Genomic DNA, 21,631 nt, shown 5'->3' on the forward strand with positions numbered 1-21,631 from the left:
TTTATTCCCGATTTGAAAAATGTTTTGGTATTAATAGCGGCCTGAAAGCAAGTAGCGAGTCATATCCACATCTTTTTGTAACAAAACTAGTCGAGAATTCCCTGCCACAGGTTAAAAACAGAGTATTGAAAGTTGAGAGCACTTGGCAAGCTAACACTCCTTCACAGATGTTACAAATGTTACAGTATCACCAGAATAGAATTAGAGAAGAACAAGAACACGAACAAAGACGTATGAAAGACACGAAAATGAAAATGCTCGTCGCTCAGTCAGTTCCAGCTGACGGTCATAAAAAGGGTGCGACACAGTCCAGTAATTCAGCGGTTCCCGTTAAAGGGACATGCAACTATTGTAAACAGCCAGGTCATTATATAAACGACTGTGCAGTTCTGAAACATAATATCTCTACGGGTAAAACCAAGGAGAGACCACGTCCGCCTAGACAGGATCAGATCCAACAAAAAACACCTCAACATGTACAGCCTATGCCGGTTCCACAACAGACCGTAGTGGTACCACAGCCACAGCCTATTGCCGCAACACAAAACACGACGCAACAGATGTACCAGTATGCACAAAATGACTATCCAGATTATCAGCGCTATACATGAAATAGCCTAGAGAGGGAAGTTGGCTTACCCCTTATTGAGGTTCCTGTAGATCAAGAGGGTCCTTATGTACAGAGTCAAGTATTAGGGAAAGACAGAAAGTTTCTACTTGATACAGGGGCAAGCAGAACAACTATAAGTCACGACGAAGTCCCAGGGGCACCCCTCTCAGGCTCACAAAATATTTCCCTTGGTTTTTCGGGAAAGCCTACTATTAACGAAGTATCGCGACCGCTTGCATTTACAGTTGGTCCATTGACACGGACTACAGATCTATTGCTTACAAAATCATGCCCAGAAAACTTGTTAGGTATAAAAACATTGAAAGCTCTAGGAGCTATAATATGTTGTTCTCCGGACGGAGTACGACTATTTTTGTGTGACTTTAAAGGTCACTACGTGTCAAGAGACATGGATCACCGGTTACAGAATCTACCTGCACATTTATGGGCAAAAGGCCCCACTGATGTAGGTTGTATGCACATTACACCATATCGAGTCACACTCAAAGCAGGAGTGGTATTACCACGAATGCGACAATACAAGTTACCTCCAGATGCTGTAGTGGCTTTACTGCAAATCATTGACGAGCTCATTGCACAAGGAGTGGTTGTAGAAACCGACTCCAATGTATGTAATTCTCCGATCATTCCGATTCTTAAACGAACTGATCCAAAAGCACCCCCAGTATATCGATTAGTTATTGATCTGCGCGAATTGAATAAATGCATTGTACCACAATATCCCGTGGTCCCAGATATCTCTTCATTACTGACAGCTATTGATTCAGAAGCAACGTTCTTTACTGTAATTGACCTCAAGAACGCCTTCTTTAGCGTCCCAATCGATCCGGAGAGCCAATATTTGTTCAGATTTAGTTTAAATGGACGAAGCTTTAAATTCGCACGCGCGCCTCAAGGATTTACAGAAAGTCCTAGCATCTACAGCCAAGCACTGAAAAGACAACTTGACAGTATCCACATGCCAGTTAACACTGCACTGCTTCAGTATGTCGATGATCTGCTGATCACCGCCCAAAGCGAACCCGAATGTGAAAAAGCATCACTGACGGTTTTACATTTTCTGGCCGACAAGGGGCACAAGGTGTCCCCTTCGAAGCTGCAATTCTGTGCCCAGCAAGTTGTGTACCTAGGGCACTTGCTGTCCAAGGGGGGGAGACAGCTCACACCTGACCGCATCCAGTTAATTGTAAACATGCCACCACCCAAGACACAAAAGGAGGTACGGGCCTTCATAGGCCTCACTTCGTACTGTAGGCAGTGGATTCCCCAATATGCATTTCTAGCAAAACCACTCATTCAGTTGACAACCCAGGAGGCAGCGACATCGACTGTCCTCCCTTGGACTCCAGAACATACACAAGTTTTTGAAGACTTAAAGAAAGCTTTATGCCAAGCACCTGTTTTAGCGACACCATGTTACAGTAAGCCTTTTACACTCTTTGTTACAGAACGTGAAGGTACTGCTTTGTCAGTACTCACTCAGGAACAAGCAGGATCACACAAGCCATGTGCTTACTTTTCTAGCACATTAGATCCCGTAGCTCAGGCTCTTCCTGCGTGCCTGAAATCAGTTGCAGCGACAGCTCTAGCGATCAGACAAAGCGATTCCATAGTATTAGGACATCAATTGACAGTACAAGTACCACATGCAGTAGAGGTTCTCTTGAACCGAACACAAACACAACACTTGACTATAGCACGACTGACAGGTTACGAACTAACATTGTTTCAGCCACACATAGAAATCAGACGTTGTAGTACATTAAATCCTGCCACACTTTTGCCATTAAGTGGAACAGACCCACTGGCACATGATTGCATCGAAGTCATTACTATTACGACGAAACCCAGACAAGACTTGACAGACGTCCCATTACCAGACCCAGACTTGACATTTTATGTAGATGGTTCATCTATGAGAACAAGTACAGGAGAGTTAGTGGCCGCTTATGCAGTCACGACAGACACCGAAGTCATAGAAACAAATTGTATTGACACATTATCAGCTCAAGCAGCAGAACTTATTGCTCTGACACAAGCCTGTATTCAAGCCAAAAATAGAAAAGTTAACATATACACAGATTCACGTTATGCATTCGGAGTCGTACACGACTTCGGAGTCCTTTGGCGAGAGAGGGGTTATTTGACTTCTCACAGTGCCAACATTCAACACGGTCCCCTCATTCAAGCTCTGTTAGATGCAATACATCTACCTACTTCAATATCTATCATGAAGTGTAAGGCCCATACAAAAGTCACCGATATCATTTCCCAGGGTAACGACCTAGCAGACCGAACAGCTAAGCAAACAGCACAGAATAGGACTCATGCAACTGACTTGACAAAGACAATAGTTCCGACGCCGATACACTGCATGACAGTTAGGGATCCCGCCCTTGATGTAATTGACATACGGACACATGCTACACCAGAGGAAATAAAGAAATGGACTGAATTAGGAGGGATCCAAACAGATCAGGGATGGATGACGAAGGGAAAATCTATATGGTTTCTCCCCGACTCAATGGTTCAAGTTATCATTAACACAATACATAGTCCAGCACATCTAGGAGAAAAAGCTATGTTAGACAGTATTCAACACATTTGGTTCAACAAACACTTACGAGCTGCAGCCAAACAGAAAGTCCGAACTTGTATGATTTGTTGTCAGTTCAATCCAGGTAAAGGCGTACCTGTAGAGCAGGGTGGATTTCAACCTCCCGATCATCCTTTTGAAGTCCTCCAGATGGATTATATCCAGATGGAACGATGTCGAGGATTCAAATATGTCCTCGTAGTTGTATGCGCTCTTTCCCGTTGGACAGAGGCATATCCCGTCTCAGATTACACTGCCCCGACTACTGCCAAACAGTTAGTTCGTGAATTCTTCCCACGGTATGGTTTGCCCCGTATCGTGTACTCAGATAATGGCCAGCCGTTCTCATCCGAGCTAATGAAACACATTTCACTCTTGTTAGGCTATCAATGGAAATTCCACTGTGTCCGACATCCCGAGGCAGCAGGTCTCGTGGAATGTCATAATCAGACCCTGAAAATTCGACTTTCCAAAGTCTGTAGAGAGAAAGGCGTCGACTGGATAATAGCCTTGCCAGTTGCACTCTTTTACATGAGAATGGTAGCACATTCTCGCACAGGGCTATCCCCGTACGAGGTGGTCTTCGGTAGGCCACCAAATATGTGGGGGACGCCTATACCTCGTAAAATCACTGATGTTGATTGTAATATGCTGACAGATTACCTTGCTTCCTTGATGTCTGCACTACAATCTTGCCGTTCACAGGTAGCTGCAGCCTTTCCCGACAACACCGAGGTGAAGCCCCATGAAGTGGTTCCTGGAGACTTGGTCTTCATAAGAAACTTCGACAGGAGGAGCCCGTTGGAGCCTCGCTGGCAAACGCCAAAGCTGGTACTTCTAACCACGAGGACAGCAGTGAAGGTCGAGGGTCGCAAGGGTTGGTTACACTCGAGCCATATCAAGAAATTTCATGGACTACCATCTGATTTGAACTCTCAGCCCTGCCCCCTTCCACAGACTGATTCAAAACTCCCCCTGGTTGAAAAGACCGAATCTCAAGACTATAAACTGAAACTAAGGTCTAGCAAGTCAGACAATTCGATTGTTTAAGTCCTCTCCAAGGTGAATCGGTTGAATTAAGTCTCTGACATGTATCCTCTAGACCGAATTAGAGAGAGAAATAGACAGAAACAGCTCAAGAAACATGCATACTGTAAATCACTTCATAGTCACTGTATAGTGACATTGTTGATTATGTTTTTTCTAAGTCTTTTTATTATTGCTGCAAGTATACTGTTGCACATGTACTATCCTATTTTCAAGCGTGCTCATTCTGCTTACAATGTTACTGCCGAACATTCTTTTAGTGAACTACCTCCACATGAGTTGTCCTGTAGATTTGCGCTGCGCAACAACACATTCATTAGTATGTTACATCATTCCCATCAGACCAGCAATGCTACAAATTGTTGGATATGTGGCCGACTTCCTCCCTATCAGAAATACAAAGGAGTTCTGCCTCTCTTTCCGTACCCGTTTACACACAATGGTTCCTGTGGAGCATGGTTTAGTTTGATTAACTCTTTAGATTCAAACACTGTAGTTTACCAGAGCAACTGGGTATGGGGAAACCTGAACTTAGTTTTGCTTAAAGCCTGTTATCCTAACAAGGAGGGACTTCCCAAAAGAACAGGAACTGATCTAGAAAATGAAGTATATGGATTAGGTAATTTTACACTTAACCTCATGATTCTGAATGTTGAATCTGAAGCTGCACTAGTCTTGCCTGCTATGTCAGTATTACCAGTCAAAGGTGAATTCTGTGTAAGAAAGAATGGTTCAGTACACCTGGGTCATAGTAAATGTACTACTGTGATCGAATTCAGTGATAAAGGCAAGTCTACATTTAGAGCTTCCCGTCATTCCTACTTCATATGTGGTCATACCGCATATTTACGCCTACCTCTAGATTGGGATGGTACCTGTTACATTGCATTCCTTCTGCCACCTGTTTTCCTAGCCCCTCCTGATTATCATAGAAATACCAATCTAGTACACCATAGACCCCAGAGAGATATCCCGATAGTTGACCACACTGAAACAGCATGGGAACAATATACAGACTTCAATAAAGGTCTCTTTCCTTACATAGGTGTGGTCTCAAATAGTAAACTGATACGTAGATTAACCAGAACCCTTGAAGCAGTAGTGAATGAAACTACTTCCGCCCTAGGCAACTTAACAGATGAGCAGTCTGCGATGCGGATTGTTGTTCTCCAAAATCGTCTTGTCCTTGACGTCATCCTAGCCGATAGGGGCGGAGCCTGTAGGGTCATCGGATCAAGTTGCTGTGTTTTCATTCAAGAAAACGCGCCATCCGTATATAAAGCCATAACTCGTCTTCACAAGATTGCAAACCAGATACATCAGAATCCCGGCACCTGGACATGGTCCGGTTGGTTCTGGAGCGTGTTGTCAGCCTGGGGATGGAAAGTCCTATCCTTCCTAGGTATTGGCCTTCTCATAGTATTCAGTTGTTGCCTGTGTCTACAATGTGGTCCAGCGATTTGCGGCCTGTGTGCCACCTCGTGTATTCCACGTTCAAGTTTTCATTCAAAATCCCGGAAGGAGAAAGAAGGGCAAATGATGTTACATGAACAGATTGATGGATTCCTGAAGATCGATATTTCATGAAGGGTCCGTAGGGGACAAGGAGGGAATGAGGAAATATGAATTTTTATGATCAATTGTGTCCCCTATCTAGACCCCAACGGCTCCATGTACATGCTACAAGTACATGTATGTTCCCTCCACTTCAAGCTATGAAGACGCAAATACAATTGTGTCCAACGTTAATATGTCCTCTTTCAGATCTGCCATGAATGGGTCAGATATTCCGTTCCTAAGTATGCCTTGCCACCGTCTTTATATGGTGTACTTTTCACGTTTTCCAGCTCTGGCAAGGTAGGCCCTGAATTCTGCCATCGAGCTTTTCCTGCTTCTGCCTCTGAATGCTTCAGCCTGGACCTGTATCTGTATCCATGAACTTTGTCTTACTTCCTGCGCGGCTAACGGTGCCTAGCCCGGCCTGTTGCCTGCCAAAACTGTATTCAGCCTTCAAGTTATCTGCTCCGCTCCTCGAGAAATGCATTCCTGTCTAGTGGCTTAGGTAAACATCCCTCCAGCTGCAAAGCAAAGGGCCCGGCCTTACTGTCTCTGTGCAAATAATTCATGACTTCTGTTGTCATGGTAGGCCCATGCCCCCTCGCATCTCATGTAGACACTTAGACGCTTGTACACGCACTAGCAGTCAGTATAGAATAGGCTCTGTCCGAAAAGACCTTTCCTTCCAGATAATATAGTTCCTTAAACCCAAGATATTAGATATGATTTGGGATTAGGTTGTCCTTGTGAGAAGTTGGCCTGATGTATGATGTCACTAGTTATAGTGTACACCTTATATCAGTCCAAATACCCTTATGGTGATTGGTTGTAAAGTCAACCTTATAGACCAGCTATCCTAGTGGTAGCATGGACAAGAGCAGTCTTAGGCTAAACTCTGAATGGCATGTGAAGCCAGCTGTGATACCATATATAATCCCTTGAATACCAAATGAAAGGACACCACAACAGATATATATATAAAATAAAGTGTATTTATTCTAAGCAAACCCTCAGCACTCTTTATGAGTTTAGAGGTAAGTACAACACAGTCTTATTAATGCATACAGTAAGTCACACAGGTAAGTAATACAGTTAGGCCCTAGGGGCCACGCAAACCATATACTAAATAAGTGGTATAAGAACCACTGTCACGGAAATAGAATAGGCCTAGGCCTAGGGAATCGCTGGGGCTACACTACACTAGCGTTAGTTAGGAAGTGGGAGGCCCACGGGATTCGTGTGCAGAGTGGAAACACTCACGCGTAATGCGTAAAAGTCAATAGCAATATTACAGTTTAGAAATAGATAGATTTAGGACACTTCCGGAGTAGCTAGGAAGTTGAGACTTGAAAACTAGACACTAGGATAGTCACTATCCTGATGAGCACCGGAGTACCCAAGTTACCTAGCCCACAGGCTGCGGGTGCATAGGGGTGAAGATGCGTCGTTTTCGTCGTCGACTCCTATGGATGCCTGAAGAAAGATGCTGACAGGCAGTCAGTGAAGAGTGTCCGGTGGATCCCAAGGCTGGGATCAAGAAGAGAAGAAACCTGCAAGCAGAAGGGACAGAGTCAAGGTCACTAGCCAGTGACCACGTGGAACCAGGAAGGAACCAGGCGATGTCGTGAAGAGTTGCAGGTGAAGGTGAAGCTTGTCGCTGCAGCCAGGAGGACCAGGAAGCGTCGAGGACGACCAGGACCAGGAGGCGAGCTGTCCCACGAAGGCTCTTGCTGTCGGCGGCGTCGAAGTTGGACTAGGACTCACCAAGCCTTGGCAAGCGGAACCCACGAAGAACAAGGGACTTGCTTCTGGTGCAGACCAGGAAGGTCTGGGGTGCTTCTTCTTTGCAGAGAAGCGGGAGCCAGTCTGGAGGAGCCAAACCAGCGCAGAAGATTTCAGGGAGCGTCGTCACAAAGGCCACTAGCCAGCGGGCAAGCAACCGGACAGACGCGGCAAGCAGGAAAATGCTGAAGGGCCCCACGCAGGACTCGTGGAGTGTGGGGGGCTGGTCTTCGGTGCAGATGGTGCTTGGGGTTGGGGCTTCTCAATCCCCGGTGCACAACTTCGAGGGTACCTCAGAAGCTGCGCTGTAAGTTACTAGCCACTTTTCCCAGGTAGCCGGTCCCACGTCGCTCGTCGCCTCCACGGATCTCAGCTCTGCTGCAGATGTGGATGAGGGTCGGAGAAGTCTGGAAATCAAGGCTCTGGTCGGGCTCTGCAGTCGGTTCCTCGTCGAACGTTTCACAAAGCAAAGGGTAGTCACTTGATGGTGCCTGTTTGCACAGGGTAGCCACTCCTTGGCTACAAGGGAGATTCTTCAGTCTTCTTCTTTCGGCGAATGTCGAAGGTCCAGAGTTTCTGTTCAGTTTTGCAGGTTCAGGATAATCTAAAGTCTTGAGGCCCAACTCCCACTCTTATACTAATCTGGGGGGCTGGGATACCTGCTAGGTCACGCCTTATGGGTGGGACCTGGGAGGGGGTGGTTACACCCACTTCCCTTTGTCCAGTTTCGCGCCAGAGCTGGGGCTGGAGTGCCCCAGCGCCGGTTTGAACTGGACTATGCAAGGAACACCTTGTGTGCCCCAGGCATGTCTCATTCCTTTCAGCCCACCCTGCCCCAATACACTAAAGTCTGTCTGGGGAGGTGCTAGCACCTCCCCAAGCAGGAAACCTATTGTCCAAGCCTCCCTTGCCAGGATCACTCCCAGCAGCAGGGGGTCAGACTCGTGTCTGTGGCAGCAGCATCCATTTTGTGATGCTGAGGCTTTGGTTAGAGTTAAACAGCAAAGTAGGATTTTAACATGTCTCTCCCTCTAGAAGGGAGGAATAATATCCTCATCACCAGAAATGGTATGGGGGTATTATTCCAAAGTGTTAGACACCTTACACGACATGTTTTGATACAGCCCAACCATAGTTACCATAACCGTTTAAGATTATAAGGCACTTTAAGAGTATATGGTAGGCTATATCATAGAACAGCTATAAGGACATGGTTCCGAAAGCTGCAGACAGGCTCAGCTCATGCTAGAGCACCATCTCACATGTTACCAAGCACTCTGCCTCCAGGATTGTTAAGGCCTGCCATAGGAGTGACTGATAGGTACACATGTGTCTATATATAAGGTAGATATAGATATACTATATCTAAGCAAGGGGTGATTACACGACCTTGCCCCAGCTGAGTGATCAGCCAGTTGTGTCTGATTGGAAGGCCAGACCAGGGGTGGCATAATACATGCTGCAGCCCCTGGGAGGCCTAGGGTACACCTATGCCCTGGGTACCTAGGGTACACTGTACAGGGTCCAATAAGGTGATCCTTACCAATTGGTTATGTACCTAGGGTACATGGAGTCCATTTTACAGAGAGAGCAGACAGCCTGAGACCCTGAATGGCAGGATCTCAGGCCAACTAAGTCGAAAAACCAGCTAGACACTAGGCAAAAAGTTGGGGGTAACCATAGTCAGATATCCACCTTCCTACACAACCCCCCCCCAAACGAAAGGAGATAAGGCTGGCCTTGACAGGGTAAGCCTCTATTGCCTGAGTGGCCATATAAGGAAGAACCAGCACTGGCATGGTTACCCCCTGTCTCATGGTCCACTAAGCAATCCCTCATCCTAAAGATATCATAGGGTCTCCACCATAGGGAATCTCTACCTTTGGTGTGTCTTTGCAAAGTAAAAGGCTGGTGTTGAGATGGAGTACTGAAGTGAGTGTCCCCAAAGTGAGGCCTCAGCTTCCTCCAATCATCCTCCACCATGGATGCCTTTCTTTCTCTAACTGAGTTGCACTGTGCTCTCAGGGTCAGCCTCTGGCTACCTAAAGCTGGAGGCTGGGTCCCTTTTGTGGGCTTACTGGAGGGACAGGTCAGGTTTGGGGCCCTAAGGTCCCATGTTTGCCTGTGCCCAACAGAATCCCTCTGGGGGAGGTCCCTAACTACCTGTGAAGGGGGTCCCTCAGGAATGTTTTTACCCATCACCTGGCTAGGGCAACTAACCAGGCAATCCTCATTCTTTTGAAGGGGGGGTTCTTGTGGACAGGGGCCCTCTTGGGGTCCACTGGCCTCCCTGACCTCTGCAGCCCTGGGCTGACTGAGGCAGGGTAGAGAGAGGCAGGCTACCTGCACCAGACTGGGTCCCACCTTGGAAGGGGCCACTGACATCAGAGGCTCTGCCAGGCCAGGCCTGGCTACCTCTGGGGCAGTTCCTTCACAAGGGGTGAGGTCAGATCCCTGAGGAGGCTGACCTCTTCCTAATGTCTGGGGAGAGGGAGACTTTTCTTCCTCCCCACTACTCTCTGTTTGTGTGGAGTGATCCATAGTTTCAGGCTTCACTACACCTATATCAGTCTGAGTGTGGGCTGAGACCATTACAGCCTTGCCAACCTTTTCAGGAAGGCACTCAGTTTGTGTTTGAGCTGTGACTGTCACAGCTCTGCCAATTTCTACAGGGAAGTCTGTCTGTGCCTGGGCTGTGGCTACCACTGCCCTTCCAACCTTTTCAGGGAGGAAAGCTACTTGGACAGGGGTTGTGACTGGCACAACCCCACTACCCTTTTTGGAAAGGCCTACCATTTTAGAATGGGTGTCTTGTTCAACTCCAGCCCAAGCTGAGAGTTCTAAGTCATTCCCCAGCAAGCAGTCCACAGGCAAGGTTGGAGACACTGCCACCCTTTTAGGGCCAGTGACACCTCCCCAGCTGAGACATACCTCTGCCATGGGATGACTGTTCTGTTTGCCATCAATGTTAGTTACCTGGTATGAGAAACCAGGCAAAAGCTGCTCAGAGGGAACTAGCCTATGGGCCACCATAGTGATGCTAGCTCCAGTGTCTCTGTAGGCCTCAGCTTTTCTACCATTGATGTAGGGTTCCTGTCTGTACCTACCCAAAGTGTTGGGACAGGCAGTGAAGTTGGCAAACCCCATGCCACCATCACAGACAAGAGTAGCTGCTGTAGGGGAATTGGCTAAGCCAGGATCCCCCTGTGTTCCCCAAGAAAACCCAACCAAATTTTTGGGGGCACTCCCACCACCTGGGGGATTACTGCTGACAGTAATAGGTGGTGTGACAGTAGTTGGAGGAACAGTTTTGTTTTTAGCCTGTGGACAACTGCTGTCAGTTTTCCAATGCCCAGGTGTTTTACACACATGGCAGTAAGGCTTTTTAACTGTGGTAGAGGAGGGAGCTTGGGACCCACCACCCTGTGTGGAGTTTTGGGGCCCTGAGGAAGATTTCTCTTTTGCTTTATCCCCACCCTTCTCTTGAGGCTTGGTGGTATCTTTCTTTTGGTCACCACCCTGATTTTTAGGCCTAATCCTGGTCCTGACCCATTTATCTGCCCTCTTTCCCAATTCTTGGGGAGAGGTCAAATCTGAGTCTACCAGGTGTTGATGGAGAAGCTGGTTCTGACAATTACTAAGGATCTGCTCCCTCATAATCAAGTTGTACAATCCTGTATAGTCCTGCACCTTGCTGCCATTTAACCAACCTTCCAAAGCCTTAGTGGCACAATCCACAAAATCAGACCAGTCCTGTGTCTGTGTCTTCTGGGTGTCTCTGAACAACAACCTATATTGCTCAGTGGTTAAGCCAAACCCATCTATCAGAGCACTCTTCAGGACTTTGTAATTGTTTGCATCCTCATCACTGACTGTGAGGAGCTTGTCTCTACCTTTGTCAGAAAAGGAGAGCCACAAGATAGCTGCCCACTGACTTTGGGGTACCTGCTGTACTTTGCAGGCCCTCTCCAAAGCAGTCATCCATTTGTGGATGTCATCCCCATTCTGATATGGGGGGACTATCTTGCTTAGGTTTCTATGGTCATAAGACCTATCCCTATCTCTAGGGATGTTGCTGCCACCAGTGGGTTCTGACCCACACAATTTTTGCTCTCTAGCCAGAGCAAGCTTCTCCTTGGCAAGGGCAATTTCTTCCCTCTGGATCCTCAGATTAGCTTCCCTCATTCTGGCTTTATGCTCCTTTCTCTCAGGTGAAGTCATTCCCCTGTGAGAGGAAGCATTAGAGATGCTAGAGACATGGGAGTGGATGGATTCCCTTGAAGGGGATCTGTCCCTCCTGTTTCTCTGTGAATGTCTACTTGTGGGTCTGTATGGGGGGACCCCATGCAAACTCCCATGTAAACTTAAGTTAGCCTGGCTAAGTCTCTTTACTTGGCTCTGGCTGTCTACCTCCCCATCTGAAGCCCCATCTGACTCCTCTGTGGTGGGTAGACCCTCCTCTGTGCCTAGGGCACCTTCCTGAGATGCCCTCTGAGCATCATACTCCTCTAGGAGTTGTCTTAACTGAAGGAGGGTAGGGTTTGCACCCTGTTTTATTCCTCTGGAGGTACACAAGTGTCTCATCTCCTGGAATGTTAAGGTATCATACCTAGAGGGGGTCTTCTGCAGACCTGCCCCTCCTGAGAGAGCATCTACTTGATCTCCTCCCAGAGGCATGATCTAGTGAGGGTGTGGTGTGTGCACCTACCTACACTAGTTGTATCTACTAAACCTTTCTAGTAGTTGTAGTCAGGGTGTGTTATTCCCTTCAACCTACAACTACAAAGTCCAGTAGGACTTAAGTATAATAATCTATGTTATATGTACCTAGACAATATCTGTGTGATCTTTCAATTTAGTATCTCAAGATTACAATGGTATTACAACAGCAAGCTCAGATCCCAACCGCTGCTCACCAATGTGAGAAGTTGGCCTGATGTATGATGTCACTAGTTATAGTGTACACCTTATATCAGTCCAAATACCCTTATGGTGATTGGTTGTAAAGTCAACCTTATAGACCAGCTATCCTAGTGGTAGCATGGACAAGAGCAGTCTTAGGCTAAACTCTGAATGGCATGTGAAGCCAGCTGTGATACCATATATAATCCCTTGAATACCAAATGAAAGGACACCACAACAGATATATATATAAAATAAAGTGTATTTATTCTAAGCAAACCCTCAGCACTCTTTATGAGTTTAGAGGTAAGTACAACACAGTCTTATTAATGCATACAGTAAGTCACACAGGTAAGTAATACAGTTAGGCCCTAGGGGCCACGCAAACCATATACTAAATAAGTGGTATAAGAACCACTGTCACGGAAATAGAATAGGCCTAGGCCTAGGGAATCGCTGGGGCTACACTACACAAGCGTTAGTTAGGAAGTGGGAGGCCCACGGGATTCGTGTGCAGAGTGGAAACACTCACGCGTAATGCGTAAAAGTCAATAGCAATATTACAGTTTAGAAATAGATAGATTTAGGACACTTCCGGAGTAGCTAGGAAGTTGAGACTTGAAAACTAGACACTAGGATAGTCACTATCCTGATGAGCACCGGAGTACCCAAGTTACCTAGCCCACAGGCTGCGGGTGCATAGGGGTGAAGATGCGTCGTTTTCGTCGTCGACTCCTATGGATGCCTGAAGAAAGATGCTGACAGGCAGTCAGTGAAGAGTGTCCGGTGGATCCCAAGGCTGGGATCAAGAAGAGAAGAAACCTGCAAGCAGAAGGGACAGAGTCAAGGTCACTAGCCAGTGACCACGTGGAACCAGGAAGGAACCAGGCGATGTCGTGAAGAGTTGCAGGTGAAGGTGAAGCTTGTCGCTGTAGCCAGGAGGACCAGGAAGCGTCGAGGACGACCAGGACCAGGAGGCGAGCTGTCCCACGAAGGCTCTTGCTGTCGGCGGCGTCGAAGTTGGACTAGGACTCACCAAGCCTTGGCAAGCGGAACCCACGAAGAACAAGGGACTTGCTTCTGGTGCAGACCAGGAAGGTCTGGGGTGCTTCTTCTTTGCAGAGAAGCGGGAGCCAGTCTGGAGGAGCCAAACCAGCGCAGAAGATTTCAGGGAGCGTCGTCACAAAGGCCACTAGCCAGCGGGCAAGCAACCGGACAGACGCGGCAAGCAGGAAAATGCTGAAGGGCCCCACGCAGGACTCGTGGAGTGTGGGGGGCTGGTCTTCGGTGCAGATGGTGCTTGGGGTTGGGGCTTCTCAATCCCCGGTGCACAACTTCGAGGGTACCTCAGAAGCTGCGCTGTAAGTTACTAGCCACTTTTCCCAGGTAGCCGGTCGCTCGTCGCCTCCACGGATCTCAGCTCTGCTGCAGATGTGGATGAGGGTCGGAGAAGTCTGGAAATCAAGGCTCTGGTCGGGCTCTGCAGTAGGTTCCTCGTCGAACGTTTCACAAAGCAAAGGGTAGTCACTTGATGGTGCCTGTTTGCACAGGGTAGCCACTCCTTGGCTACAAGGGAGATTCTTCAGTCTTCTTCTTTCGTCGAATGTCGAAGGTCCAGAGTTTCTGTTCAGTTTTGCAGGTTCAGGATAATCTAAAGTCTTGAGGCCCAACTCCCACTCTTATACTAATCTGGGGGGCTGGGATACCTGCTAGGTCACGCCTTATGGGTGGGACCTGGGAGGGGGTGGTTACACCCACTTCCCTTTGTCCAGTTTCGCGCCAGAGCTGGGGCTGGAGTGCCCCAGCGCCGGTTTGAACTGGACTATGCAAGGAACACCTTGTGTGCCCCAGGCAGGTCTCATTCCTTTCAGCCCACCCTGCCCCAATACACTAAAGTCTGTCTGGGGAGGTGCTAGCACCTCCCCAAGCAGGAAACCTATTGTCCAAGCCTCCCTTGCCAGGATCACTCCCAGCAGCAGGGGGTCAGACTCGTGTCTGTGGCAGCAGCATCCATTTTGTGATGCTGAGGCTTTGGTTAGAGTTAAACAGCAAAGTAGGATTTTAACATGTCTCTCCCTCTAGAAGGGAGGAATAATATCCTCATCACCAGAAATGGTATGGGGGTATTATTCCAAAGTGTTAGACACCTTACACGACATGTTTTGATACAGCCCAACCATAGTTACCATAACCGTTTAAGATTATAAGGCACTTTAAGAGTATATGGTAGGCTATATCATAGAACAGCTATAAGGACATGGTTCCGAAAGCTGCAGACAGGCTCAGCTCATGCTAGAGCACCATCTCACATGTTACCAAGCACTCTGCCTCAAGGATTGTTAAGGCCTGCCATAGGAGTGACTGATAGGTACACATGTGTCTATATATAAGGTAGATATAGATATACTATATCTAAGCAAGGGGTGATTACACGACCTTGCCCCAGCTGAGTGATCAGCCAGTTGTGTCTGATTGGAAGGCCAGACCAGGGGTGGCATAATACATGCTGCAGCCCCTGGGAGGCCTAGGGTACACCTATGCCCTGGGTACCTAGGGTACACTGTACAGGGTCCAATAAGGTGATCCTTACCAATTGGTTATGTACCTAGGGTACATGGAGTCCATTTTACAGAGAGAGCAGACAGCCTGAGACCCTGAATGGCAGGATCTCAGGCCAACTAAGTCGAAAAACCAGCTAGACACTAGGCAAAAAGTTGGGGGTAACCATAGTCAGATATCCACCTTCCTACAGTCCTGACATCCCAGACTTCTGTCTTCTCATGTAGGGCTAAATGTCAAGTTCCCTTCACCCTCTAGTTACACGTCAATCACACGTCATGCGGCTGCGCGCGCATCTCTGCCATGTATTTCTGCTGATTTTGCAGGATTCTCTTATGGATCCACCCACTTGTGTCATCATCATAATGACGTTTCTAGTATACGCCTTTATGCACGCCTATTGTAACGCCTTTTTCATTACGTATGTGTATTCTTATCTCTCTTCTCAGCTGTAACGCCTTCTGCATACGTCTTTACTGTAATGCATTTTTCTATAAATATGATAACCTGTCAATAATGTGCTGCTGATTCCTTCCTGAACCTTCGTGGTGACGGAACTCGATTGCCTGGTTCGAACCATAATTCCTTTGTAAGGAATAAATTCCCTTTTATAACCTCAAATACCACGGATTCTGCCTCTTATTTTTACTGAGTTATTCTTATTGAATTTTACCGCATAAATTAAGTCTAGGTAATTTAAATTTACCACAATTGTATCGCCATTCAAAAAGAACTGAGGCTGTGAGGCAAACTGCCAGTACGGGGTTTGCTAGGAAGGGAAGCTGCTGGCTCCTTAAAGTAACAGTGTATTTTTGACCTGACAGGCTCCTCTTTTCTTTAACTTAATTTTCTGTCTCTGCAGGTGCTGAACGGAAGTGTTTTTAATTCAACTCAGGGTTGGCTTTGTTGTCAGGGGCTGGAAAGTGTTTACCATATTCTGATTTGATTGGCTCCACATCCAACAGCACAGGCTGACATAAGAAACAAACTGATGGTGGTGAACATATGGGGGCCCGACGTTACATCTGGGGCGGGACGCATCCAACGCCCATCCAACACGGAGCCACATGAAGCAACCTGCCGACGTGCAAGGGAATTGTTAGCAAAAGGTTTACGGATCCGGTCTGACACCTGGGAAAATTCACAATTTGAGGAATCTGCAGTTAGAGTTTCTACCAGAAAAGGCGTTACCAAAAGAAAATAAATTGGTCTTCTGTCCATGCAGACACTGGCACAGGCCGGGCCACATACCTCTGCCCCTGCCCCTACAACACATGGAACACCACTGAAAGCCTTCCCTGCCCTCTAGCCATCTCACTGTTGGGACAAGAATGTGGAGGGTATGGGTGGGGACAGTACACAACGCATTGTTTTAAATGAGCTATAAGGAGAAAACTGACATGTCCAAAAATATAGCGTATTGCAGCTCTTGTCTTGAGTGAAAAAGGCACTTTTCAGAAATAGAACACCCACACTAAAATTCCACACCCCCTACTATAATTTTCCTGCCCTTTAACAGAATTCAGAAACACAACTTGCCTTACACAAAGTTCAGAAACACATATGGCATGTGCCCTGTATTATTGCGCTCACCTCGGGCAGGATGTATGATATGGCTGTAATCATCACATAGGTGCAATGGATTCCTTGCCGCACTAATCTGCGGAGCGTTTCTCGCCCTTCCAAACGCGGGCGACTGTCTGCCACAATCACACGGAATTTCCGTCCTTGGGAATGAGCATCACACAATGTATAGTTCACCAGCGATGAGCTGAGCAAGACAAAATTAGAGTCAAAGGAGTGTTCACTCTTTAAAATCTTATTGAGCTTCACCATTTCACTTTCATTCTACCCACTTTTTCCTATCTGCTTAATAGCATGCTCGGCCAAGTCACGCGTCACACCCTTCACAGCAGAGTTCCTTTCCATATATTCTCTTGCAGCACTTATTTCATCCAGCTATCACTTCTATTGTGATAAGTAATGCTCGCACAGGGTGGCTCTGTTCCCCCAGCTGAAACCTCTGCGTAAGCTCACTCTCGTCAATCGTTGCTCCATCATTGTCCATGTTTGAGCCCTTATCTTACCACTGTTTCGATCCATACCCGGAGGCACTCTGCACTTTAAAAGCCCCATGTTTTCTACTCCATCTTCGTTCAATCTTGCTCCATGTCCATTCTTCCTCATTTACTTCCATATTATCGGAGTCAATCCCTCATCCTACATCTAAGAAAGCCTAGCGCCTAAGAAAAGCAGCAGCAAGCCTCTTGAGGTGGCCCCACACATTGAACAATACTTACCACCCAAACACCAGGATTACATCTTGGTCACTGATTTTCTCCAAGGCATATTTAGAGATGGCTTTTGATGCTAGAATAATCTTCTCCCTGATGTACTCTTGGATTGATTCTTGAAGTATTCTTTTTGCCTACAAAAAAGGAAAAAGAAATCTAAGAGCCATCAAGGACTAATGCTAGCCCCAACAATTTCCACATTGCCTCTATAAATTTGGAAACCTCTCTGGGCTCATAATTAAAAAAAGGCTGCATTGTGGGTCTTTAGAGGTTTGCAAAAGTTTGCATTTCAGTTCTGGTGTTGTCCTTTAAAACAGGAAAAGTGAAGAAATAAAATAAGACAGTATGGAATCTGAATGGACTATTCATGGAAGTTAGCCATTTGGCAGTAATGTGGAGTAGAAAGAGGATGCCTGCTTCCTGAGCAATCATAGGTTCTGTTTCACAATGTCCCTAGGTTTCTGCAGCAGCCATATGTTCTTTTACCGAGCGCAACTCAAGGTAAGTGGGGTTTGTATTTTGGTTCACCTTCCTTTGCTGTATGTCCTCAAGGTTCTGCAAGCACTTGGACAGAATACGTTGCTCTTCTATTTGCCAGTCATTCAGTATTAAAAAAAAAAAAAATTATATATATATATCTATATCACCCAAAGATTGCCCTGCATATGAGCCCGCACTCCACAACAGGTAAAATTGGAACACCAATATTTATTCAAAAGCAAAGCAGGCTTTTCAGTTTGAGGCTTTTTCCAGTTCACTGCTAGTCTCTTGCCTGACGCGTTTCAGAGAACATTTCTCCGTTTTCAAAGGCATGTGAAGTTTCAGCATTCAAAGCACCACAGTTACCTTCCTGCTTTTATTCAATTAATGAGCCTCTGGTGTGCTGCTGCCTCCGGTGTGCTTTTTTTCTAAGGCATTTTGGTCTCTGTAGTGCTTGCAAGATCGTCTTGTGAATTTTAAACAGGGAAACACAGACTGAAAGTCCTGCTTTCACTTTACTTTTAAATTACCTGCTCGTCGTTTTCTCCTCGGTACAAAAGGGGGTGGTGATGGACGGAGCATCAGAACCAATCAAACACTCACACCCAGTCAACAGATCTGGGTTTGATCCATCACCGTTCTTTAGCCCACTCTGCCACCCCAGTTCAGACATGGCCATATGCAAATCAGTCTGACCCTGTGCCTCATGGGAACAGTCCAGCCCGAACTGCCAAGCCATGCCTTCCCTGGACCGGAAACAAGCTTCCTAGGACCGGTTTCTGGCATTTCAGCCGTCTTCAGCCAGGCTTGCTTGAATCCAGTGGCAAAGTGAGCAAGGGACTCACGTCTGAGCATACCCTGCCAACTTATGGCAAACAAAGCGGTACAAAAGGGGGTGGTGATGGACGGAGCATCAGAACCAATCAAACACTCACACCCAGTCAACAGATCTGGGTTTGATCCATCACCGTTCTTTAGCCCACTCTGCCACCCCAGTTCAGACATGGCCATATGCAAATCAGTCTGACCCTGTGCCTCATGGGAACAGTCCAGCCCGAACTGCCAAGCCATGCCTTCCCTGGACCGGAAACAAGCTTCCTAGGACCGGTTTCTGGCATTTCAGCCGTCTTCAGCCAGGCTTGCTTGAATCCAGTGGCAAAGTGAGCAAGGGACTCACGTCTGAGCATACCCTGCCAACTTATGGCAAACAAAGCGGTACAAAAGGGGGTGGTGATGGACGGAGCATCAGAACCAATCAAACACTCACACCCAGTCAACAGATCTGGGTTTGATCCATCACCGTTCTTTAGCCCACTCTGCCACCCCAGTTCAGACATGGCCATATGCAAATCAGTCTGACCCTGTGCCTCATGGGAACAGTCCAGCCCGAACTGCCAAGCCATGCCTTCCCTGGACCGGAAACAAGCTTCCTAGGACCGGTTTCTGGCATTTCAGCCGTCTTCAGCCAGGCTTGCTTGAATCCAGTGGCAAAGTGAGCAAGGGACTCACGTCTGAGCATACCCTGCCAACTTATGGCAAACAAAGCGGTACAAAAGGGGGTGGTGATGGACGGAGCATCAGAACCAATCAAACACTCACACCCAGTCAACAGATCTGGGTTTGATCCATCACCGTTTTCTCCTGGCATAATTCCAAGACAAGATCCCTCTCTCTTTTGCTTTTGAATAAATATTGGTGTTCCAATTTTACCTGTTGTGGAGTGCGGGCTCATATGCAGGGCAATCTTTGGGTGATTTATACACGGCAGGTCCAGCCGTGGGGCCGACGCACCTCCCTGAAAAGAGAGGGATCTTGTCTTGGAATTATGCCAGGAGAAAACGACGAGCAGGTAATTTAAAAGTAAAGTGAAAGCAGGACTTTCAGTCTGTGTTTCCCTGTTTAAAATTCACAAGACGATCTTGCAAGCACTACAGAGACCAAAATGCCTTAGAAAAAAAGCACACCGGAGGCAGCAGCACACCAGAGGCTCATTAATTGAATAAAAGCAGGAAGGTAACTGTGGTGCTTTGAATGCTGAAACTTCACATGCCTTTGAAAACGGAGAAATGTTCTCTGAAACGCGTCAGGCAAGAGACTAGCAGTGAACTGGAAAAAGCCTCAAACTGAAAAGCCTGCTTTGCTTTTGAATAAATATTGGTGTTCCAATTTTACCTGTTGTGGAGTGCGGGCTCATATGCAGGGCAATCTTTGGGTGATATATATATATATATATATATATATATATATATCTATATCATATCACTTTCTATTTTACCACTGGTCTTTCCTCCACAAAGGGGGAGAGTGGATGGAGGTCATTTCTGGATGAAAACGGAGCCTGGAAAGGAGGGTGGAGTGATTCCTTTTAAATGTGCATTTTTAAGTCAGGGCAAAAAGTAATTTTAGCAAAGAGAGGTCTCTTACAAGGAGGCCTGTAACTGGTGGGCACTGGTATTCACGCTCACAGCCCCATGATCCAGCACATGTCTATCAGCCTTAACGCAGCCTCGCTCATCGCTACATTTATTGGAAGTGTATGGATGCACACAGCATACTCTGCCCACTTTACCTCCTCTTCCTTCATGGTGCTCGGGATATTGGAAATTTCTTTCTTCACATATTTGATGGCGTTCCCCATGCTGGCGGACAGTGGTCGGCACTGGTTCAGGAAGCTGCACGCAAGGTACAAATAGAAAAGAATTTTCATACCAGCAAGATCTTCCAGAAGATGTTTTTGTTCAATAGATTACAATTAATTTTATTTCACATTTCTGCAACTTGGTATAAAACGCCTATTATTCAATGCTTACTATAAGACTCTGTTAAACTATTGAAGGAGGTTTCTTCTTAGCATTGCTGCTTTAATTAGATTAAACAAATAAGCTCTTAAAAAAACATCAGCGAAACAATTTACTTGGCATGCAAGCGGTGTACTACTCTCTTTGTATTACAACCAATCAACCTGTTGGGCACACTCAATGCCGTTCAAGTGAACCCCTGAACTTAAATTTTAAAGCTGAGTCAAACGGCAAATTCTGGAGTTCTTGGGACTTGTTTTCAGGTCTTACACCTATGAATATCTGTAGTCGTATGAAGTGATATGCGCTATCCCGAAAATCGCCAATAACTGGAAAGTACTACACAATCCTACTTCAGAATGTAAGCAGCCTGCAAGTGGAAAATTTACCAGTGTTGGAGGCCAAGACGAGTGCAGTGATGAGCGGGTGGTACAAAATTACTAGTCATACACTGGGTGCTCAACATCTGCAGTGTAGATAAGTTAAATCCAAAATTCCTGATTAAAAACCTTCTCTTACACAGTATCTGTTGCCCACCTGTCTATTCTAGCTACAGATTCATTCTCCATCGGTTGGATACTTATATCGGATATTCAGGTTTCATCCAGGCTTTCCATTACACTTCGCATTTCATACTTGCTCTTCCGAAAGGATCAAGATAGCATATTATTGATTCTCTCTCGAAGATAAAAGTGTAATATTCAATGTTAAGTCCTTAGTTTTTCAATCAGGCAGGACAAAGAGGGGCTTTACTGCAGGTCTAATTAAGTAACTAGAAAGGCACTCTTATCAAGGGCAGCACAACCTTCGGGCTCAGCCTCCCTTAGGGCCTGGCTGCACTCCAGGAACCATTATAACACTGACTAAATAACTAGTGACATTACATATCACCTTACTTTTGACATGGATGCAGTATAATTTTATTGTAGATATTATTTAATTATATTTTAAATATTGCGAGTTCTCAAGCAGCTCGTTTAGGAGT

The 21,631-nt window shown here is 46.5% G+C and overlaps 1 protein-coding gene across 1 annotated transcript in view; it reads right to left on the reverse strand.

Annotated features, from left to right (window-relative positions):
* The window catches only part of EIF2B4 (eukaryotic translation initiation factor 2B subunit delta), an 89,343-nt gene that overhangs the window by 10,846 nt on the left and 56,866 nt on the right, over positions 1–21,631 (reverse strand). Inside the window, exons 9-11 of the mRNA XM_085613290.1 lie at positions 20,418–20,520; positions 17,375–17,502; positions 16,668–16,845 (exon numbers count right to left, since the gene is read on the reverse strand). Coding sequence (XP_085469416.1) covers positions 16,668–16,845; positions 17,375–17,502; positions 20,418–20,520 — 409 coding nt within the window. The remainder of the gene's footprint in view (positions 1–16,667; positions 16,846–17,374; positions 17,503–20,417; positions 20,521–21,631) is intronic.

Source organism: Triturus cristatus, chromosome 6 (genome assembly GCF_964204655.1).
Source record: "Triturus cristatus chromosome 6, aTriCri1.1, whole genome shotgun sequence".
Classification (NCBI taxonomy): Eukaryota; Metazoa; Chordata; class Amphibia; order Caudata; family Salamandridae; genus Triturus; species Triturus cristatus.